Raw genomic sequence first — 23841 nt, 5'->3', positions numbered from 1 at the left:
TTCAAGCAAAAATTAATATCAATCAAAATTTTCCCATCTCTATCCTACTTTAGATTTTGTATTTACTGAAATCAGTTAGGTCATTATGTATCTCTTACTACCCCGGTCCTAAAATGTAAGGCATTAGAGGGTTCAAAAATTACCCAAAGCAAGATATTTTAGAACTTTTGGATAAGTATTAAAGGAAATGTTTAATTTTTCTTAGCTTTTAGCTGCATGGTTACCTTTTCTACTGCTTCCTCCTTGCTTAATTTTAGGAAAAACTTTAATTATGGCAGGTAAACAAAGATCTTTCAGAAGGTAATGCATCTTTTGTTCTCTCCCTTAATATATCTTAGAATTGCTAGAATATCTTATATTACAGGACGGAGGGAGTATGCATAAATATTTGCATAAACATGATTTGAGTCACACTACTTTACACTACATGTATTAGTGTGATACTAAAAGTGAATTGAGTAGAGATGGATGCTTATTAGGGGTGTGAATTAATGATCCTCGGTTGCACCTTCATAGTTTAAATATTTTTACTACTTCTCCAAAATATAGGACCTCATTAGCAGTATAAATATTTGAATTAAAAAGGGTTGGAGGTGCACCAAGAATCACCAATTTTGCACCCTAATGCTTATTAACTATTTTAGCATGTGAGGTAGCCCGTAGCCGTGCATGTATTTCGACTCCATGCTGCTTCTTCCTACCAAGCTGGCCAACTGGCTCCTCGGAAGAAGCCGCCCCTCTGGCCGTCCAATCGGACGTGTATGGATCTGAGCTTGCACGCATGTGATCAACCAACCGAACGGATTTGACCTTGATGCAGGACCCACTTATCCGTTGGGAATTATTGTCCCAAGTGTGTCCGACTTCCTATTTAAAACAGAACCTCTCAATCACCCATCGTCCACTAGGTACGCGTTGAACATGCAAATACTCTAATTAGGAGAACGGTGCGACATGAGATGTCCACATGAGCGAGCCGTAGACGCGACGCCTTTAAAATCTCTAAAATCCTACGTGGCATATCTTTTTTACATAGGTGATTCTATCTACTGTAAACGCCCTAAAATTATAAACAAATGGAGGGAGGCAGGGGAAACGGGCATCAATATAATAAATAGTTCATGACCTTATTGGCTCCGGCCTTGGAAGAAGCTGCCCTCGCTCTGCCTATCCAAATGGACACATACATGGATGTTGAGCTTATGTGCATGTGACCAATCAACTCAAAGAATTTGGCTTGAGACGAAGTGAGAAATAGAGGAGATCTTAAGGCCCTAACTCCGACCTCATGCATAACAAGAACAGGTTTGAAGGGGGCATTTAGCCCAAAAAGCTTAGGACCGGACCTGGCCTCACCGAGTAGCAAAAATCCACCGGAGTGGAAGGCGGAACCATAGAAGTGGGAGGAGTCGTGCTCATCGTTCTAATGAGTTGCATTGTGGATGGAGAATGAGGTGATGGGGTCGGCATTGGCTCTACTGCAGCACATGAACACAGGAAGGAGCAGCGTGCATATATGATGAAGGGTTTTTTTTTCATTTCGATTTAGGAGGTGGGTCCCATCTTAGATCCACATGGGCTCTTAGGCCATTCCTGATGCAAATTTCAGAGACATGCACATTAAATACGGTCACATAAGCATCTATGATGATGTGGTAAGGTAATATGAAGAAGAGAGGGAAGGAGTTTTCATTATGATGAAACTGGATGTACTCCTTCTGTCCCATGAAAAATGCAATGGTAATGTTTGAACAAAAATCCCACAAAGAGTGCAATTTTAGAAATTAGATCTCAACTATCTGTCTACTGGTCAGATTTGATTTGCGTACCAACACTAACTGCATATAGCCAACAAATGAGGGCATGAGAGTCCTTTCACGCCACCACTAATTTATCTTGAAAAAAACTAGAATTGCACTATTTATAGGATGGAGGGAGTATGCTATTTGCAAGATTACTAAATCTGTTAAAATTTGAATTGAGCTAGCCTATGAAACCATGAAATGAAATTACTCATTGGAGGTCATGTTTCATTCATCAACTCGTATCTTCTTGAATGATGCGATACTTTTAGAAAGAGTGAAATAAAACTTCCCTGTCCTATAATATAAGGAATTCTAGAAATTCTAAGATAAATTAAGTGAGAGAATAAAAGATGCATGTACCCTCCGAGAGCTCTTCGTTTACCAATCATAATTAAAGTTGTTCCTAAGATTAAGCAGGGGAGGAAGGAATAGAAAAGGTAACTATGCAGCTAAGAGCCTTTAATATTTATGAAAAATCCTACGATGCTTTATGTTTGGATATAAATTTTAAATACTTCAATACCTTATATTTCAGGATGGAGAGAGTATATAAGGTGGAGGGTGTTATAGACTTGGTATGCTCTAGAAGGAACAGACTTGTCTGACGGGAATTATTGTCCGGAATGTGGCAGAGGAGAACATCCTTCACCAATTGCAAATACATTAGTCTATATTTGAGAAGCCCACATGAGCCACCACAGAGTCAGCGCTCGGATGCTGAGTTGTTCCTGCATGTAAGCACATGTTCTTGTCCAGAAAAAGCATCCTCGGGCTGGAGAGAACATGCCACACTCCGGATTAAAGAATCGTGAGACCAACCGACCTGTCTGTCCGTCTGACTGCTTCTGGCCGGGTGCAGTACAAATAGACGTGCAGAGCAAAGGATGGGAAGCACTCGAGCTCCCTGCAGCAGCAGCAGCAGCAGCAGCAGCCTCTCAGAGCAAACGGCCGAGATGGCTAGAGTGGCGGCGATCTTGGTGTCATGCGTGCTGCTCCTGGCCGCGACGTCCAGCCACGGGCTCAAGTACGGCTACTACAACCGGCGGTGCCCCCCGGCGGAGTTCATCGTCCGGAAAGTCGTCGGCAAGGCCATCCGCCAGAACCCCGGCATCGGCGCCGGCCTCATCCGTCTCGCCTTCCATGACTGCTTCGTCCAGGCACGTGTTTCTCTTCAGTTTCCATGCCATGGTACGTGCTGCCTGCATGTAGCTAACAATGGCCGCCATTGTTGTTGTCGTTGCAGGGCTGTGACGCGTCCGTGCTGCTCGACCCGACGCCGGCGAACCCGCGGCCGGAGAAGCTGGGCCCGCCCAACTTCCCCAGCCTGCGCGGCTTCGAGGTGATCGACGTGGCCAAGGCGGCGCTCGAGCGGGTCTGCCCCGGCAAGGTCTCCTGCGCCGACGTCGTCCAGTTCGCCGGCCGCGACGCCGCCTTCTTCCTCAGCGACCACAAGGTCAACTACACGCTCCCGGGAGGCCGCCTCGACGGCCGCGTCTCGCTCGAGAACGAGACGCTCGCCTTCCTGCCGCCGCCGTCCTTCAACCTCTCCGAGCTCGTCGACAGCTTCCGGACCAAGGGCCTCGACGTCGACGACCTCGTCGTGCTCTCGGGGTCCCACACCATCGGGCGCTCCCACTGCTCGTCCTTCTCCGACCGCATCGGCACGCCGCCGTCCGACATGGACGCAGGCCTCGCCGCCGTCCTCAGGAGGCGGTGCCCGGCGAACCCCAACTTCAACAACGACCCCACGGTGGTGCAGGACATCTTCACCCCCAACAGGCTCGACAACCAGTACTACAATAACGTGCTGCGGCGCAAGGTGCTCTTCAAATCCGACGCGGCCCTGCTCACGTCCACGGAGACGGCCAGGAAGGTGGTCGAGAACGCGGCCGTCCGCGGGAGGTGGGAGAGGAAGTTCGCCAGGGCGATGGTGAAGATGGCCGCCATCGAGGTCAAGACCGCCGCCAACGGCGAGGTCAGGAGGAACTGCCGCGTCGTAAACTAGGATGACTACGACACGCATGGACCGCCGCGGCGGCGGCGGCGGCGACGACGACGACAACATTCAATTGCACGTACTTGCAGTGACCACTCGGCGTGCTGCAGAATAATATCATTTGTTCGCGTTGTTTTGATTCATTTGTTCATTGGAAAGCGCCGCTGTATCACTCTTTCCTTGCATATGCATCCGGATGCTCCCGTTGTATTCTAATGGAATTGGCATCCGATTGATTTTTAGTCTTGTTTGTGAATAAGAATCCCAGTTACTCCCCTAAAAAAATAACAGAATCCCAGCTACTTTTTGTCCCAACGTTATTTTTTTCCACTATGAAATTCTTCAAGGGGAGCACGTACACAAACATTGTTCATGTGATCAAGTAGGCAGCATGTTGTAATATAATTTTAGTTATGGCAAAACCACTCTTAGCGAGTTGTTGATGAGATGTGCTTCATTCTTAAGACGGGGGGGGCAAAATTGTGTGGCTGTTCGTAAAGAGCATTAAGCTCCCACTGAACTATGTCCAGAGCTTTTGGAAACCCAAATTGTGGTTCTCCTAATATCTCCATGGAACATGGCGAATGTGAAATCCTGGTGAGGATTGAAGCTATAGCTATTACTTGATTGGTTCTCATAAACAGGCGAAGAGCATCCAAACCAGGGTGGAGTGGCGGAACGTGACCTCAAGAAAAGAGGGGGCCAATTTAAAACAGCTATGCGAAAAGATTGAGAAAAACTAAGAAGTAGAGAACATCCTTGCATGTATGCATGCATACATGGAGGTATGCAAGAGAAAATTCCCATTGGAAGGGGGCCGGAGCCCAGTTTGGCTCCCATTGTGTTCCGCCAGTGAGGGTGCTATATCTTATCGCGTCCTTCTCTTACTGCATTGTTGCGATATGGAAATGGTCATATGCCACTTTGAGTCACAACCATGGATTTATTTTTATTATTACCAGGTTACCTGCCTTCGGGATTCAGATCGAATTCACATGTTATTTTGAATCCTGATCAAATTGGAATTTTTAAATTTTAGAATGCTTTAATTGAAGTACTAAAATAAAATCTATCTCATTCACCTACAACTGAAGGATTCACGTAGAAACATATAAGGATCCAAAATTAAGAACATATCATGGAAGTTGGAAGGTGAGGCAAACGGGTCTCTAGATGATTTGATTAGATGACTCTAGTAGCACTCCTTAGGTTCTGGACTTGATTTTCCGTGGAAACGAATTTAAGGCTTAGGTTAAAAAATTCTCCTAACTGGCATGGCTAGGGTTCGTGAGTTTTTTCAACCGGGAAGCCGGTTGCTTTCTTTTAATAAAAAACGGTCGAGGCTATCATTATCCCACCCAATAGAGTTTTTTTTTTTGAAGTTGGAAGGTCAGGAGCTAGTTGTACATCGTTTTATCACGAGGTGCTGGTCAACATGCATCGGAACTTCGCTTCATCTCGAATGGCGTGCGAACGCTCCACCCGAGCCGTCACAACACCCCAACTAACCCTGCCGCCACTCCATAAATTGGAGTCCGGCCAACGCTTCAAGTTTCACTGTACTCAGCATCTAGGTCCAGTCATCCAATCACCATGCCGAACCTCACCGAGGTCGCGCGCTCGAAGGACCTCCTGCTCAAGGTGGAGGGCCATTCGGTGACCACGGCCATGGGCGACGGCGAGTTCATCAAGTCCAGCAGATGGATCGTCGGCGGCCACTTCTGGGAGATCCACCTGCGCCCCAAGGACCACTGGGCCGGCCGCCACCGGCCGGTGACCCTCAAGCTCGTCCTGCGCTCCGAACCTCGCGGGGGCGACGTCAAGGCCAAGCTCAGCTGCCGCCTTGTCGACCCGGCCGGTAGGCTGGGCCCGTCCGAGGAGAAGAGCGTGGCGCACAAGTTCCAGCGCCCGGGGGATTACTCCAGCCCCGCCGTGCTCACGGCGAGGGAGGACCTGGAAGCCTCCGGCTACCTCGCAGACGACGCCTACACGGTGCAGTGCGCCATCGCTGTGCTCCGGGAAGTCCCGCCGCAGACGGCGACGGCCGCCGACGATCCCCGCCGGGAGGCGGCCGTGCCGTCCCCGGACCTGCTCCGGCACCTGCGCGAGCTCCTGCGGGAGGGGACGGGCGCGGACGTCACGTTCCTCGTGTCCGGCCAGCCGTTCGCCGCGCACAGGGCCGTCCTCGCCGCGAGGTCGCCGGTATTCATGGCCCAGCTGTTCGGGGGCATGAGGGAGGGGTCCTCCTCCCGGCGCGTCGAGATCGAGGTCAAGGACATAGAACCCGCGGTCTTCGGGGCCCTGCTCGGCTTCGTCTACACCGACACCGTGCCGGAGCTCGACCGGCTAGAGGGGGAGGAAGAGGCGGCGTCGATGGCGCAGCACCTGCTCGCCGGCGCGGACAGGTACGGGCTCGACAGGCTGAAGCTGATCTGCGAGTGGAAGCTGTCCGACGGCATCACCGTCGACACGGCGGCGACCACGCTGGTGCTGGCGGAGCAGCACCGCTGCTGGCGGCTCAAGGCGAGGTGCGTGGAGTTCGTCGCTGGGTACCTCGACGCCGTCTTGGAGACGGAGGGGTACAGGCACCTGGAGGAAAGCTGCCCCGCGGTGCTCACCGACCTTCTCAAGGCTGCGCGTGGAGTGGAGGGGCCAACTAGTTAGCTCCTGCTAAAATGTGGCAAGGTTGATGGAATGGAACTTCGTTTCTGATTCTAGATTTATTTTCAGGGTTGTCTGCTGCCTGCATTTGCTCCAATTTTCTGTTCATTTCTGAGAGGGCTACCTTCAATTCATACTAGTGCATTGCAACTATGCTGGTGCACGCCTGACCTTCATTTCAGAGCAATAGCGACTAGAGTCATGCCATGCCGGGCTGAAGATGAGAAAATTTTTGGGCTATTGCCCGCCGGCCTATCAACAGAATTAAATGAGCGGCCAACAAAAATAGAGAGAGCCCAATAGGCCCATAATGGTTTGGGGTCTTCTTCCTCCCTGCTTTCTGCTCAGACCGGATCTTCAGAGTAGCCATGGCGGACTGGCGGTCAGAGTCCCAGAGATGCTGTGAAACTAGCGTGAGGGAAGGGGGGTCGTGGCGCAGGTTGGCCGACGCGTAGCTCCGCCTGTGGCAATGAGAAGTGCTGTGTGGTGTAACAAACCAAAAGTTAACACAAGTAGAGAAATCTATTTATCTGCCGACATATTTATTGTAAAAAAATTTCAAATTTGCAGTAACGAAGAGTATCTCCAACAACGACTCTTAAATCAGATCATCTACTTCTTTACTTATGTAAGGTTCTCTATTTTTTTATTTTTTTATGCTAGTTTTTTAACCTCAACTCGTGATGGTCTCTAAATCCTACCCTTTTCGGATAGAATTTATTTATCAGTGAACAGGGAACTCTCTACAGACCCTCCAGAAATAGAGGGTGGATAGAGAGATTTGGAGAGACGCTCCAGAAATAGATGGTGGATGGAGAGATTTGGAGAGCTCATAGAAAATTCGCTGGAGTATGATTTTTTATTTCAATCTCCAAATTTAAAATATAGACTTAGCCTATCTCCAACCGTCGTTCTCTATATCCTTCATTTGCAGAATTCTCTACAAGATTCTCTCCTCTATATCTTATTTCTCTCCAACAACGTTCTCTAAATCTCGTTCTCTATACATTAAACCCTATATTAGAAACGTATTTTGTTCCAAATTTTTGTACGTATGTATTTATCATACCTCAAATGCTATGGACATATTTTATTTTTATTTAATTCAGTGTTTAAAATGTAAAGAAAAATAGAGAAGAGGAGAGAGAATCTCTATATACAGAGGAAATCTGTAGCGTTCTCTATTTTAGAGAATCATTTAGAGAACGCTGCTGGAGCAATAGAGAACGGAATCTTCTATATATATATATATATATATATATAGGGCAGAGAACCGTTTAGAGGGCACGGTTGGAGAAGGGTCCGCTCGTCCAACAAAATTCCTATTCCAGCCCACGTAACTCCAGCAGTATTCAAGCCCCGAGGCCCCTACTCGCGATTTCCCCGACCTCCCGCGCGACGGCGCACCCTCCCGCGCCGCTTCCCCTCCCTCCCGCCCGCGCGGCGGCCCTTCCTCCCTTCCGCGCGGCGGCCCTTGTGCGCTCCCCTCCGCCGTTCCCCTCCACCGCTCCCCTCTGCTGCCAACTCCTCCCTCGTCGGAATCCTAGACCTCACCGTGTCGTCCACCACCGACCCAACCTCACTGCGCCGCCCACCAATGAGGAAGAGGGCTGCCTCTCCCGCACCACCTCGATCCATCGGGTCCGAGGATGCCCACGCTACATCGCCACCCATCGGCATCGACGATCCGGCCTCGACCTCGCCGCGCCGCCTCATCATTGCCAGCGAGTACCCCTCCGCTGTGTACGTCCACGTCGGGCCGATGCCGGGCAGGCAGGCCACCATCGACAACACCGCAAGAGGCCCGACGCCGACGGCCACATCTTGCAAGGTAAGCTTTTTTTCTTCTTTTTTTCTTTTCAATGTGGCTGTAAGACTAAGTTCTTGTACCTAGATTCATCTTGAAAGGATAAAATCTGGGTTCATAGACCCAGCACGAAATTTATACAAGTTAAATAGAAGAGATATAGTGTGCTTCAGTTCAGTTTTTCATTTTTTGCTAGTATATCCAAGTTAATAGAGCAGAGTTGTGTAGTTTCATTCTGATTCTTCCACATAATTCAATTACAGAAACATTATAAATCGAGTCTAAGTTACATGTGAAATTTTAATAGTCATGTACTATATAGCATCTTGAGGCTCCATCCTGGGATTGAGTTAGGCATTGAACGACTGTTACTGAGAAGTGACCGTTCCTTGTGAGGGAACTTATTGTTTTAGGATAAGAGAAATAATTTTCTTTTGGGTTCATAACGAAAACATGCCTTTTCTCTATCAAGCTTCATGTACATCTTCACTGCATGATGGATATAGCATTTATCAGTTATCGTTGATGCCTACATTTCAGTCTCATGGCATGCATGATGCATCTTTTCCAATTAGATTATCACTTTTTGAATCAAATCACCCACTTTCGGTAACTGCTTTACAAGACCACGATAACTGTGTTTTCACACCCAACTGAACATGTCAAGCAAAAGTTTTTGAGTGTAATTAATATTAACCAAAAACAGTTTCAATCTTTTTCTCTTTAGAGGATAGTGGCGGATAGTTACCTAGCTCATTTTTCCCCCTTAGGTAGCTATCTAGTTCAATTGTGAAGATTAAACTAGGAACGAAACAGAATGGGTCATATCCTAACTACGATTTAGTTGCCATTTAGTTGCAGTCAACTAAATGGGTTATATCCTAACTGAGATCTTGTACACCTATTGCCTGATTAGATTGATCCTCAAAGCACATCTTCCATTCACCAGTTTACACTGCATTTTCTCTATCTCTTGCATTTTCTTGTCTTTGTACTATTATCATCTGAGATGACCTGGGGCAATTGTGACATGTTTTGCCTCTACTTTTGTGTGTCTCCCACATATGAACCTACAACATTACATAGTATCTATTTTATCTCTACATTTGGACATTTTATTCAATGCAGCCAATTGTGACATGTTTCATATGTGGCTTGCAGCTTGCAAGGGTCGCCCCTCCCGCGCCACTTGGACCCACGAGGTCTTGGACCTTCCGTGTTACTTCACTGCCCATCGGCACCAGCAACCTGACCTCAACCTCGCCACGCCGTAGTCTCTTCCACGTCAGTCACACCGCCATCAACGGCACCGCAAGTGGCCCGACATCGATAGCCACATCCTGCAAGATAAGGTTTTTTTTCCTTCTCTTTTTTCATTGCAATTTGCACTGTGAGATTTATGAATGACACTTGTGACTATGAATTATACTTGTGAATGAAATTGTGATGCTTTTTGTTCCCAGACTTACTTTTCTTTGTACAAAATATGATGCATTCAACCGAAATTTTCTGTACTTGATAATTGCAGTTAGATACTAGACTTTGTTCTATTAATTAGCAGCTAAAATGCATGATATACTTAGTCTGATTCAACCATAGTTATATGACTGCATTAATTAGCAGCTAAAATGCATGATATACTCAGTCTGATTGAACCATAGTTAATATGACTGCATTTGGCACCATACTCAATCCTTTGTTTCAGTGTTATCTTGGCAATGTTATCTTGGCAATTTGCATCTAAAAGGAGTATCTGTCCTTGTACTCTTCAATCAAATTGCTATATCTGCATTTCTGCTTACTTGCAGATGCTGCTTAATTGCAGATTAGAACTAGACAAATTTGTAAGTTCAGCAATGTTATTTGATAACTGCATAGTCAAACCCGTAGACCACCCATTCTATTAAAGGGTGCAAGTGCTCAATACTGTACTGATTCATCTCATTGTTTGTGTTGCTGTACTAAGGACTATGGCTTGATATTTTTCTATCAATTAAATTCATAGCTGTACGAAATTCAGATTTTTCTTATTCTTTACAGCCAATAGCTCCATCTGATGAGATTGCAATGGCTAGTGGAGGCGGACCCTGGACCAATATGATATCTGATGAAACTATGTGAATGCAATCTCCGTATCAAGTGGCTTTCAATGGCCACTTGATGACCCCGGGACCCAAACCATTGTTGCAAAAGCAGTTCCGAAAAGAGAAGGCAACTACAATCATGAAGAGGACATCCAGCTGTGCATGTCATCGGAAAATATCAGTACTGATCCTATTATTGCTAATGAGCAGCCAGGGTGAGCATATTGGAAGAGGATTGCAGACCATTACCATGCCAACAAGACCTTTGAGTCCGATAGGAACGCCAACTCACTTGAGCACCGTTGGAGTACCATTCACAAAGAATGCCAAAAGTTTCAAAGATACTACGATGAGATTGAGCTTCTCCATCCAAGTGGCATCCCATACAAGGAGCATGTAAGTTTGCTTGTGTATTGTTCACTATTGGTATTCTTGCATTCATTTGTACTAACACTTAACTTTGCTGTAGATTCTTCAAGCATAGACAATATTTGCAAAGGGGCCACTGAAAAAGTCATTCTAATTCCTTCACTGTTGGCTTAAGGTGAGGCATTGTCAAAAGTTCCAAACAATAGAGAACAACAAAAGGTCACAAAGTAACATGTCTTCCAATGGAGCTACTGAAGGAGAAGGTGGAGATGATAGTGGCAGGAGTTATTCAACAGAACCAAATCAAAAGAAGAGGCCAATTGGAAGAAAGCAAGCAAAGGAGAGGTTGAAGAGTGGAGGTGACGCAGGACCATACAAAGAAGCTATTGAAGAGTTGATATTGGACAAGGAGGAGAAGAAACTTGAGGGAAATCAGGTGAGAGGAGAAAAAACTGAAGGAGGACAGGTGGAAGGAGGCAAAGATGATTCACCAGGAAAAGATATCATTGGAAAAGGAAAAATTGATGTGGGAACAAGAACAGAAAATCATGTTCTGTGATGTGAGTACCTTGGAGATATGTGTTGGCAATGAGGGCACAAATCGCAGCACAAAAGATGGCTGCCTTCAGTGCTAGGTTTGGTGGTGGGTTTGCTGCTTCTAGTGGTGGTAGTGGAGGTGATGTTGAGGGAGCAGCAATTTAATTTATGTTGGGTTAGTTTTTCGCTCATTTGTTTGCTCCTGCCAGTAGTTTGGAAAAGGGAACCAACAGCTTCAAGTGGCATCTGGATTACATAATCCAATTATTCTGTGATTACTATTTACTAAGTCTGAAATTACATTGTTCAAGTAGTCTTTTATAAGTTCTATGATCCTATACAAGGAGTAAATGAATATGGTATTTGCATGTTTTTAGCAAACAAAGTTGAGAGTTGTTTATCTATTTTGCCATGCTGGTTGTCCTGTCAAATATGTGTATGAATATTGCCTTGCTGGTCATCTATCTTCCCTTCCTGGTTGTCTCCATCGCATGAAAGATGATATTTTTTGTTTCAAAATTTTTGAACTCAAATTTGAACTATTATGTCTGAAATCATGAGTTTCAATATGGTTCATTGCTATATGCTTCTGAAATATTTGCATTTGAATTGTGATGTAAAATGAAAGATATACATAGACAGTATGTTGAAATAGGAAAGAAAAAAATAGGGGCTGAGAAGTAGGGACTCTTGTTGGATTTGGATGCAATAAATAGAGCCCCAGAAAGTAGGGAAAGCCCCTACTCAAATAGTGGGCACCTTGAAGTAGGAGCTATTGCTAAGGAGCTATTGCTGGAGTTGCTCCAAGGAGAAAAAGGTTTCAGAAGTGAAATACAATGTCTTAGGGGTAGAAATAAAAAGTTCTAACAAATCAGGGGTGATAGATTTTCTAGCAAAATTTCATGTTCTGGTCTGAGAAAAATGTTCTAGCAGTAAGAAATAAAATGTTCCAATTAGACAAATAAACTTTTCCAATTTTTTCACTTTTTCTATTGTAGACAGATGGATCTAAACCATTGTATTTTAATCTGATAATCCAATGGTTAGAAAAGTGACAGATTTCAACAGATAAATAGATGGTCTCATAGTCAAATGTTATTGTGTGCACCTTCTATTTACCCTTCCCGTTGTAGTCAATTAATAGCTGAAATAACAAAAGAAATATCAGATATGTACAAATGGACTTATAATATATTTAAATTTTGAAAAATATTACACTTGTTTTATGCAGTAAACCCCTGGTACATATAGAGGCGGTAATCAAATATAGTAGTTTTACTTTAAGCACCAGCAGGGATAAAGTATCACTCTGTTATATTCAGAAAATGTGGCAGTCAGGCAGTGGTAAGTTGTGCAAGAGCGATGATGAGTATGTTTCAGTAATGGCTCGAGACAAAAATAACAGCAAAACCCACCAGTCGATGCCTCCCATCCGTGAATTCAAGCTGATGATGACCTGATCATGTAAATTTGGCACATTCTAGTGGTTTTGTTTTGTTAGTCAGGTGCATGGAAGCATCTAACTATCAGTAAAAATAAAAGGCATTCTTTCTTGATACTAAATGTAAGTAAACTGACCTTGTGGTTGCCTGAGATATACGTTCATATTGCAAAGATCAAGTTAATTGATTAAGCTCTACATACCTGGCATGAAGTCTTATGTGTGTGTGTTTGATTCATGAAGTCTTGGGTCTTTTTATACACACTCAAATTAATGTGGAATCTAGTGGATCCTTGTCTATTTTCCTTTCAGTCTGAAACAGTAGAGAGCTGGGAAGCAACAATGAAAACAAGTTCAGACCTGTGCTCATTACCGCGGCCACATACAACTTCACCATTCCGGAGAATTCAGTGATGCTGCAACTCAACTCGAAATTACTACTAGCAAGAACACAAAGGCATGCTAGTACTACAGATTCATTTGAGCGGTCAACTAATCCTACACATGCTAGGAACACAACGGTAGAACATATCCAAATGTTCCTCATGGCATGTGGAGAAACAAATGAGTAATTATACTTACAAAGCGTCACACGAGAGAGAGGAGATGACTGGACGATGAAGTCGATGCAGATGTCGATGAAGTCGTCGGAGAGGAAGCAGTGACGAGCGGCCGCGAGGATGTTTGCTGGAAACCTGATCGCCGACACCTGTGCAGGCCTCAACATCACCGGCGTTGGTTCGGAGATACCCTTCTCCCTCGATCCACTGTACAACTAATGGAGGGGCGGCGCGCACAGCGGAGTGGACGGAGGAGGTTGCGAGTTCTCCCTCGTCAACAGGACGCCTCTTTTATAGAGGGAAGGTCCTCAACAACCCATGTTTTGATCTGCCTGATATCCAGGAACCACCCCTGGTATCTCTTGATGTGAAACCGACGGAGCCTATGCACATCGCAAGTATACGGACATGATTATCCCGCTCCAAGGTTGACATGGCAGTCCAGGTGTTGGTGCTGTGGAACTAAAATAGATAACCAGCAAAAAAAGAATAATCCCTAGAATAGCATGCGATATGCGTGCGTACATGTATTCTCTAGTGTATGTTTTATAATTTGGGACTCATACAAGAGCTCCTTTCTATCTTGGTTCTCACCACCCTAGAATAGTAAGGTACTAATAAACCCTAGACTCTTTCTCTTCTCACACCCTACTGACTTTTTTGTATGAAATGTTTGGTCCTATAAGTTACAGCCCAATGGCTCATACAACAGCACGTACGGGCCGGGCCTAATATTCCAACATGGACCGCTCTCCGTAATCTCTCAAACCAGTGTAGTGTTGCTTAAATGTCAGGTTTTCACGTGTCTGGAAGAAGTCAGCTGAGGTTACCAGCTACTCCCTCCGTTTGAAAAAAAACTCCATTCCGAAAATAATACAACTCTCGTTTATCGAGAAGTGAAACAGTTTCAAATTTAACCAAATTTATACATAAAATTAGTAGCATTTATATCTTAAAATATATTTAGTACAACATAATTAATCTAATAATATTTATTTTGTAATATAAATATTAATAATATTTTAGAGAAATTTGATCAAATTTGAAATTGTTTGACTTCTTGAAAGGCAGGAGTGGAACAGAGGGAGTACCTTGTTGAACTCATGCAGCTATCGCCTTTTTTGAACGTATACATACCGCTATTCGGCGGCTCGCGTCTCCGTCAAGTGTCAACTTGCATTGGTCAAAAAGGAGGGCCGGCCCGTTTACTACAGAGAGCAAGGCAGATAACGAGCCGGCTGTCAATGGAAGTACCTGTTCAAAATGAATACCCATGTTCAGTTCAAAGGAAAAAAAAAAAGATGAATGTCTTCTCCCGGGCCCATCTTGCGTGCTGCCAAAACCCATCCCGACGGCGCAGCGCAGCTCACTCCCGTGCCCTCCCATCACCTGACACGTGTGGGGCAAGGCAAGGACCAGCCAGCAGCCCATGCGCCCAGCGGAGAGTGCAGAAAACCCGCGACGGGCCAAAGAAGCACTCCGGGCATGTCATCTCCTCGCGGACGGACCTATTCCTTCCACACAACCTCCAAATCGATCAGGAAGGTAGCTAGCAGCTAAAATTGGGCATGCATAAATCCTTGGATGAAATTGAACGGCCAGTTATTTTTACCTGTAAAGTTCTGAAGTGCAAGCTGGAAGAAAAAACATCAGCAAAAGCTTTTGTCTTTTCTTGTTGTATTTGACAACGAGAATGAGCTGAAATACATACCTTTTATTATATATCTAAACATAATATATATCTAAGTGAATATTAAAAGCTACGTACTCAGAAAAAATTAAAATAATATATAATTTAGGTCGGAGTGAGTAATTTTGTTGGATACTCATGAATAGAAAACGGTTGGTAAAGTATCCCCTTTTATGCCCTATGCGGATACTCAAGTAGTGCGAAACCTAATGAATACTTGAGTCCTTTGTGTTTATATTTAAGTGTGAAATATTATTTTTTTCCCCCTTGAGATGCCTTTGATATTTGGGCTTAGAGTGAAGCTATAAGAGAAGACGTGATGTCTGTGCCAGCGCGCGAGATAGTAAAATGCGTACAATCAGTTACAAAGATCTAAGAGGAGACATGTCACGGTAACGGTTCGATGGTGTTAGGGTGGTGCGCACGAGACCGAACCATGATATATATAGAGGGTGGAGCAAGGGAGTTGAGGTAGTGGTTATGCCACCGGATGCTTCTTCACAAAGTTACTGGAGAATGAGAAGGAGAAGATGAGACGGAGTTGGGAGAAAGATGTGGACCGTACCTGAGGAAAATTCAATGGCCGCTCCTTTTAAAACACTCGATCGAACAGCAGCTCATCAAATTGTAAATTTTTCTTTGAACGAACCAAACTGTAAAATTCAATCCGTCCCAGCAGTAGTCCTACCTACAGCTACAAGTGGCCGTTCAGGTCTGTAATTTTTGAACCACTATTATTCCTTTCCCTGCCGTCTTCTCGCTCACTCCTGCGCCGCTCGTCGTCTGACGCGTGGCATGCGGGGGCCCACATGCCACGGGAACGGAAAAGGACCAGGCGACGGAACGGCATCGGGTACTACTGTTCTAGGGGTAGCGGACAAAGGGCCGGATCCTTCTCGCGGCGCACAACGCACGCTGGCCCACATCCGGCATGATGGCCCACATCCGGGTCCACGTCGGGGACTCGGGACCCCACGACCGCACCCCGGCCCTCATGGACGGAGCGGAGAGAGCTCACGCTCGCCGATGGTCTGGTCTCTGGCGGGCGCAAGAAAGCAAGCGCGACGGGCCAATCCAAAGGGACGAGAAGAAACCTCGTGTGTGCAGGTGTGCCGTCCCGTCTTTCTCCTCACCAACGCTCCTTTCTTTTCTTTCTTCCCGCACGAAAGCGGCCAAATGCTCGAATAGCGGTCATGAAGAATTCCTGCGACGGCGGTAGAATTCGGAAGGCGTAAATTCATCGCAAATTTGTGGAGCTGGAACCCAAATTTAAGAGGAGGAGAGGCCAGTTTTAAAGCTAACTAGCAATCAGGTCTAATACCTGCTACAACATTCGTCAATGGAGAGAGAGCGCTACGCGCGCGCAAAATGGCTTCTTTTGGCCGTAAGGGGATGTTTTGATTCATGAGTACTAAATTTTAACTCTATCGTATAAAAAAATATTAAATAAAATCTACTTACAAAACTAATTGCATAATCCCTAGGTAAATTCATGAGATGAATCTAATAAGGTATATTAATGTATGATTAGCGGATGGTTACTGTAACCATTGTTGCAAATCATGGATTAATTAGGTTTATTAAATTTATCTCGCAAATTAGCACACGTCTATGTAAAAAGTTTTTTAAATAGATATTATTTAATACTTCTAAATAGCAAGATTTTTTTATATGATGGGACTAAAGTTTAAAGTTTAGTTCTTCCTAACCAAACATGACCTAAATAAGCTCTATCCCTGGCGGAAGCTGAACAACTAGTTATCCATGAAGTTTCGAGATACGCACTTAAGAAACATCATGAAAGCAGAACCCATTCCATTTAGTATCCATTTAGTACAACGTATAGCTCACCCCACAAGCCTCTCATCCATTCCGTTCGATCGCGGCGGGGTTCCATTTGTACAACAAGATCATTTTTTTTATCAAATTGTAAGAAAATCAAGTTTGCAAATGCAAAAAGGCCACTGAATTGCAAAAACAATTCACACTGCACATAAAACCATGTTTAAGCAAATCAATCCAACGGTCCAACCGAATACATCATTTAGAAGTGCACTTCATCATTTCTCTCTTTCTCGAAAGTTAGTGACCTGTCTAATTGGAAAATATCTAGGAGCATAGAAAAATATCTAACTAACATAGGATCCGTCCACAGTTCCGTACTGCACATCCCGGCAAATAGTACACATATGACAATGGCGATGAGAAAACCAATTTAACTGGATATGTAAAAGTGTAAATTACACCCACTATATAACAATTTGGCAGGTGGTTGCAGATTAGTCCAACAACCCGTAAATTTCTCAACTTCGTATAACATCTTGGCAAAAGACATAGCATATTATTTGATCGAGTTTAACGTCCAAAGATAATGTACCTGTATACGATGATAAAAACTGCAAATAAACATTTATTATACAGCCCATAACAAATGCTCACTGAATGATCTGTCAAGTTGGTTGAACGATGGATGTAATTTACTTTATGTAAACTTATACCGTGAATGCCAGATGTACATGCATGCGAGGGTCTATTGGTTTTTTCCTTCAGTTTTTTTTTAAAATAAAATATGATGGTACCAAATGCAACTAAAGTCTATTGTTTGCCAAAACAAGCGTATACTTTGACACCTGATTGTAAACTCTTTTTAAAAATCTTTTTTTGGTGTAGCTGTTCAGTTAGTGCAGTAAAGTCGTAACATTTCGGAGGTAAGAATAAGATAGCGTGGCGCCAAGTTACGAGCCGGGCATGGCGGCATCCCCGGGACCCAGCGCCGGAAGCATGGCACCACACTGGTGACAGGCAGGGCACGGGCACCGGCACCCCGGGACGAAACCACCGAAGCAGCGCGGCCGTTCTGCGCTTCCAGAAGTGTCTCCGCCTCTCCCGCCCGCCCCCCGCGCCCCGCGCTTCTTCCACTTCCTCCTCGAAAGCCCAGCCGCACGGCGCCACCACCTTAACCTCGCCACCGCACGCCCCCTCCGCGCTCGTCGCCTCCGCATTCCCACTCCGCCCGCCCGGCCGGACCACGTACGGGAGCCAGCAGAATGCTCTGCCTCTCGCCGTGCGCGCCGCACCGCCACCTCCACCATCTCCACCGCCGGCACCCGCCCGAGCGGCCCGGCGCCGCCGCCGCCTCATGCAGGAACGCGCGGGGCCCCGGCGTGGCGCTATGCCTCCGGACGCCGGCGACGCCCGAGGAGCGGCGGCAGCGGCGCCGGGTCGCCAGGCTCCACGACGCCTCCGCCGCCTCGGCCTCGCCCGCCGCGCCCGCCGCGCCGGCCCTGAAGCCGCCGGAGACCGCGCCGGCGGCCCCGGCGCCCGCGGTGCGCCCGACGCCCGCGGCGGAGCGGCGCGGGCGGCTGCGGGAGATGCGCCGGCTGTGGTGGGTGTGCGGGGTTGGCTACTGGGTGCAGGGGTTCCGCTGCTTCCCGTGGCTGGCGCTCAACTTCCACCTCGCCCGCGGGCTCAGCCTCAGCCCCGTCGCGCTGCAGCTCGTGCAGAACGCAGGGAACCTACCGCTCGTCGCCAAGCCGCTCTTCGGGGTCCTCTCCGACGCCGTCTACATCGGACGCGCGCACCGCCTCCCATACATCTCCATTGGAGGTACGCTACAGCTGATGCGCCTTTCTTTTTCCCCATTCTGCTGTTCATCTGCTTTCAGTCAATTTTCGGTCCTCGTGTTCCTGCGGCTCCAGCGACGTGGGTGCCCTGCCGAGAATTCTGCCATCTTTATGCTACTGATGGGTTCTTGTGTTCACTCTTTTGAGTTCTCTATGATTTCAATGGAATTATCTGCATGTCCGTCCTGGTGAAAGATCTCAATTGACAAAGAAGAAACTGCAATTGTCAAAGTTCGGAATTAACTCAGTGTCGTGGCCTCGTGGGAGGATATACATTTGCTTTCCTCGTGTCTTCACCTTGCGTCATAATCAAAATTCCATTCGATGTGTCATGATGAAATAGGAATCAATTTAACCAATTAGTTATGAAAAAATTTGAGCCGCTGAGCACATTGAAAGGGACATTTCATTTCTCTTTCGGCAATTGGAGACGCCCTGGTCAATGGAGCCCAACAACTGCAGTCAATTTGTCAGTACAATGTGGCTGTGGTTGTAATCATCTGATTACCAGATGAAGAACATGAAAAGGCACTGGCAAGCTACTGCTATTGCATTGGCACATGAAAATAGGTGCCTTGTTCCATTGGCAATGGTATCCTGCCCAGCACCTTTGCTTGCTGTTGCACCTATTCAGTAAAAGATGCGTCTTAGAAAGGGACATGTGCGCCCTTAGGATCGAGCAGTACACTTTCCTTGCTGACAGGTTCCTCGATTTTGTTGCTGGTCACACATTTCAAGCCTTGCCAAGTTGGTTAATCCAACAGATTACCCTTATTCTGTGGTACTTGAATCTTGATGTAGAGACGTGCAATTTACTTGCACTACTAGACTACTAGTCACACAATTAGAGCTTTAGTAAGCTGGTATTCCCATAATGTCCCCCTTATTCTGTGGTGCCTATGAGAATATGCAGGGGGACTGTATCTTCAGGACCACCAATCACTGAAACTAACCTTATATTTACCTAGGCTGTCCCATCAGCGTTACCCAACTCATTTGGCATTTGTGCACCACAATATCGTCCTTGCGACGCTATGATATCGACAGCTTCTTGAGATGCATCTCCCAGCATATAAGATGAGAATCCTAGTGAAATATAGTTATAAATTTTTGCTCACGTTTCCTATACTTCTGGGACATGTCCTTCATTTGTTTTATCTTTCTCCCTTCCATTTTTGACAAATTAATGAGTAGTACAATTAATATATGCACATATTAAGAAAGTGCAAGCCATCTGCTTTAGGAGCTCTCCAACAAAAAAAATCATGTAGTATAATATAATCAGGTCAAAGTCATTCTGTGGTAATCATAATAGAAAAAAATATTTAGGCCATTATGTTTTTGTTGATTTTATAGTTTGTATTATTGAAGTGATTGAGTGTCAAAACAATATGTTACTCAATTAACTTGAACTAACTTTGGATACGTTCAGCATTACTGCAGCTTATTGCTTGGGGAACACTTGCAATCATTCCAGTCACAGGCGACACATTTCCGACTCAGATGGCCTGTATTCTCGTTGGGAATCTTGGAGCATCTGTCACAGAAGTTGTAAGTGATGCTGTTGTCACGGAGTTCAGTAGAACTCAGAAGGCTGGTGTATTACAGTCATACGCATTCATAGCCCTGGCTGCAGGATCTCTACTAGGGAACTTGTCTGGTGGTTATGTTCTGCTGAAAACACAGGAACCAAAGATCATGTTCACGGCATTCTCAGTCCTTCTTGGTTTCCAACTAGCACTGTCCCTTGGTACAAAAGAGACATTGCCAAGTACTCCACGAAACACCAGAAGTCGTCTTGTCACAAGCTCGTTGGCAGCAAATCTTCGCAAGCAATTCTCAAACTTGATGATGGCAATCAGCGAGGAGAGGATCTTCTACCCTCTTGCATGGATCATGACATCATTTGCTGTTGTGCCTATTCTTTCTGGAACGATGTTCTGCTTTCAGACACAGTATCTGAAGCTTGATCCATCAATTATCGGTCTATCAAAAGTCGTGGGACAAGTCATGGTTCTATCTCTAACTGTCCTCTACAACCGATATCTTAAGAGAATCCCTTTGAGGCACCTTATCGCTGGAGTTCAGATGCTATATGCCGTGGCAGTTCTGTCGGATTTGGTCCTCGTGAAACAAATAAACCTTATGCTAGGGATACCAAATGAGATCCACGTGCTTTGTTTCTCAGCTCTTGCTGAAGCAATTGCTCAGTTCAAGGTCCTGCCATTCTCTGTTTTGCTGTCAAGTCTGTGCCCACCTGGCTGCGAAGGTTCTCTGTTCGCCTTCTTCACATCTGGACTGGTGTTTTCAGCAATACTAAGTGGAGTATTCGGCGTTGGATTGTCCACTCTAATTGGGGTGTCTTCTGTGGACTATTCAACCTTGCCATTGGGTATTTTGCTGCAGAGTTTGGCTGCACTGCTTCCATTGGGATGGATATCCTTTTTACCTGAAAAATGGACAGCTGATGAGAAGGTCGTGATGCAGAGATGATAAAAGTGGTGTTTTCACCATAGAAAGCACAAGGTAAAGTCCTGTTAGGTAATGACACAAAGTAGAGGAATGTCGTTCACCCAGTCAACACTGAGTGAGGTTACATGTATAGGTAGGTATAGAGTTTTTCTGATTACTGTACATCTGTAATACGGAATAGTTCCTATGTTTCCTGCCGAATATAGGTTTCTCGTGAAAGGAAATTTGATAAGAGAATTCCTCCCATCACTAAACTTGAGATTTTGATGCCTCGCATGCATGTGCTCCATATCATTGGATTCTAAATGGACGCTCAGCTACAGGCATCCCCTCCTGAAAGATAAATATATAACCTCTATCCACTGCAGAGCCAGCTCTCCATCCCAATTTAAAAGCGCCAGTAATTCATATTTTGGATTGCAATTGTTTTTTGTCCGTTTGCTAGCGGAACAAAATGAAATTTGTGAATTTGTGTCATTCTTCTGACTTTTGCGTGAAACTCGTTCAGCTCAGCTCATTTTGAAAATTTTTAACATGTCTGATTGAAGAATGGAGGTTTATTCCATGGAGATCGTGGCACCTTCCCCTGGCCCGAAAACAGAGGAGACAGGAAACACAAGAATTTCGACTGTGAGAGAGGGAGAGGTGGTCTGGCGGTGGCGCTGGGCTGGACTGGGTTTCGGCCCAGTTTGGTCCGGTGGAATTTTGGGCAGGTTAGGCTAAGCCCAGTTCGGTCTGGTGGGTAGGTTAGGTAAGTTTCGGCCCAGGTTAGGTGAGTTTCGGCCCAGATTAGGTTTAGGAAGTCAGATATAGGTTTTTATCTTTTTTATAGAAATAGATAGATTCAAGCTCAAACTTCACTTGAAAGTTCAAATAGAACCCGAATCAATTATGCATCATGTTCTAGACTTAAATAGACTATTGTCTATATTAAATTTGAATCCAGGCTGAAACATGAGCAAAGTTTGTCTTAGGTTTGTCCTAACTATAAGTGAATTCAAACAATCACGGAATGTTTTTTTTTTGAGATATCTGCACTAATTAACATCACAAAAAGTATCAGATGTTACAACAAGGGTTTTAATGCAAAGTACATCGGAGAATGTTACCGAAAAGAGAGTATGTAGCCAGACAACATTCTTCATAGCTCCATCCTTTAATACAGAGCTTCCTAGTATTTTCATTAGGATTTTCATGATAGATTAAGAAGATGAAAAAATAACGTATATACCCCTATTTAATGTTTTGTTTGGTTGCCATTTTTCTAATTTTATAGCTGGCCGGGACTAATTAGTTTCCAAAATACCGTAGAATGACTTATATTTAGATACAAAATTTAAACTCTTCAATATCTTATATATTTCAGGACGGAGGGAGTACATACATAACATTATAAAATTAAGCTTGGAAATGGTCAAGCTCAATCATTAGGGAGCTTGAAAGATTGTCAGGCTTAATCATTAGGGAGTATTAAATTGAGGAACTGCTATGCCTGTATTACTTGCTGATCGGATGGCAGGATTAGCAGGGTAGCAGATGAGATCCCGCCCTCACGCAGGAGGCTCTAAGAAAAGCTCGTCTACTTAATTCTTGCTTGCCCTTATAATAATCTGCCGGCCTCTTTAAAAGCCGCCGGCATATATATGTCCGCATCCAAACACACCCCTAATCCTAACCGGTTCAAACTCCTATTCCGACTCCAACTCCTACTTCTTAAATAATTATCTGAAAACAAATCTATCTCTAGCTACTAGCTCGAGCCTTGGGCTCCTTCCCGCGTTGGCACTTCCGGCCAAAGAACTTGTCCCTGACAGGAACATCTTTCTAAATGACACACACAAGTGCCAATCAGTAACATATATATATTACATGTATGTATGTTCTGTTCAAGCTTGGTGTTAGTTCTTGTTGACTGAGCTAGCGAGGGCATCTTCGATCTATTCATATAGCTAGGAACGGCAATAGTGCAAAGTTGAAGAAAACGACAACTAGGCAATTAGAAAACAAAGTTATTATGTAGGATTAGAATACAACTGGTATGCTAATCAGAGTGAGGAAAAAGGCCTGGTATGTTGCTGGTGGCAGTGTCGAGATTTTTTTTTTGTCCTTCAAGCCTGAATCCTTAATCCTTTTTTTTTAATGAAGAGAAGATGTAGGTTGACGAAACTGCCTGGCGCACATCCTAGAAGCAGGAAACACATGGCAGGCAACAGATCAATCACGGCTGTTTTTTTTTTGATACTTGATCAGGCTGTTTGACCGAACCAGCCGATCACGTGGAGGTGCAATGCAAGCTCTGATTTGTGGCGACGAACTATGATGAGCCACCGTACTAATGATCTCAGATGAGGTGCCGTAGTACGAGAGTTCGACGGGTCAACAGTGGCATCAGGATAATATCAGGGAGAGACGATGATCAAAACGGTTATCAGGTGAGCTCTCCGGCTTATGACCCTCCCCAACTGAGGCTAATAGTCTTAGTGCATAGTTATCAAATTGAGAATTTGGTAACCAAATTAGAGAAGTGTCGTAGAAATGAAACTTCTCTTATTCTATGAAACTCCTCCTCCTCTCTCCTTATAAATCTTAGGACTTGAGTATGCACATGATGAGTAAACATCTTGACCAATCATATGAGTTCAAGGCTATAATCAAGTACTAGTTACTCAGTTAGAAACAGAGGGCCGAGGTTTTCTTTCTTGCACTTCACGGGAATATTTTTGTTTACTGCTCAACGTACTAAGGCGCATCTCTCGTACGTTCCTCATCAAAACAACAAATAAATATAAAAGTATA

General features: G+C 45.1%; 3 protein-coding genes and 1 long non-coding RNA gene across 4 annotated transcripts; all 4 read left to right on the top strand.

Annotated features, from left to right (window-relative positions):
* Positions 1-2701: 2701 nt before the first annotated feature.
* LOC112881863 (peroxidase 2-like) lies at positions 2702-4116 on the top strand. The gene is made up of 2 exons (XM_025946762.1): positions 2702-2962; positions 3049-4116. The coding sequence occupies exons 1-2, from the start codon at positions 2759-2761 to the stop codon at positions 3808-3810; spliced, it is 966 nt and encodes a 321-aa protein (XP_025802547.1). The 5' UTR covers positions 2702-2758; the 3' UTR covers positions 3811-4116.
* A 1278-nt stretch (positions 4117-5394) lies between these two features.
* On the top strand, positions 5395-6465 carry LOC112880855 (BTB/POZ and MATH domain-containing protein 2-like). The gene has a single exon (XM_025945595.1). The coding sequence runs from the start codon at positions 5395-5397 to the stop codon at positions 6463-6465; it is 1071 nt and encodes a 356-aa protein (XP_025801380.1).
* A 1430-nt stretch (positions 6466-7895) lies between these two features.
* Positions 7896-11614, top strand: LOC112882156. Its single transcript, XR_003226614.1, has 4 exons — positions 7896-8293; positions 9431-9621; positions 10345-10749; positions 10823-11614. It is a non-coding gene; the product is annotated as an uncharacterized LOC112882156 (long non-coding RNA).
* Positions 11615-17667: 6053 nt separating this feature from the next.
* LOC112883490 (probable folate-biopterin transporter 9, chloroplastic) lies at positions 17668-21246 on the top strand. The gene is made up of 2 exons (XM_025948796.1): positions 17668-18556; positions 20006-21246. The coding sequence occupies exons 1-2, from the start codon at positions 17998-18000 to the stop codon at positions 21064-21066; spliced, it is 1620 nt and encodes a 539-aa protein (XP_025804581.1). The 5' UTR covers positions 17668-17997; the 3' UTR covers positions 21067-21246.
* Positions 21247-23841: the final 2595 nt, after the last annotated feature.

This window comes from Panicum hallii, chromosome 2, assembly GCF_002211085.1.
Source record: "Panicum hallii strain FIL2 chromosome 2, PHallii_v3.1, whole genome shotgun sequence".
Classification (NCBI taxonomy): Eukaryota; Viridiplantae; Streptophyta; class Magnoliopsida; order Poales; family Poaceae; genus Panicum; species Panicum hallii.
This window is presented reverse-complemented; position numbering and strand designations above follow the sequence as displayed.

What these genes read in the sequence shown, in the direction of transcription:
- LOC112880855 (XM_025945595.1), top strand. Translation starts at nt 5,395, where the DNA reads ATGCCGAACCTCACCGAGGTCGCGCGCTCGAAGGACCTCCTGCTCAAG.
- LOC112883490 (XM_025948796.1), top strand. Translation starts at nt 17,998, where the DNA reads ATGCTCTGCCTCTCGCCGTGCGCGCCGCACCGCCACCTCCACCATCTC. An exon ending in CCCATACATCTCCATTGGAG is followed by an intron (nt 18,557 to 20,005) that starts GTACGCTACAGC and finishes GGATACGTTCAG; the next exon opens with CATTACTGCAGCTTATTGCT.
- LOC112881863 (XM_025946762.1), top strand. Translation starts at nt 2,759, where the DNA reads ATGGCTAGAGTGGCGGCGATCTTGGTGTCATGCGTGCTGCTCCTGGCC. An exon ending in TCCATGACTGCTTCGTCCAG is followed by an intron (nt 2,963 to 3,048) that starts GCACGTGTTTCT and finishes TTGTCGTTGCAG; the next exon opens with GGCTGTGACGCGTCCGTGCT.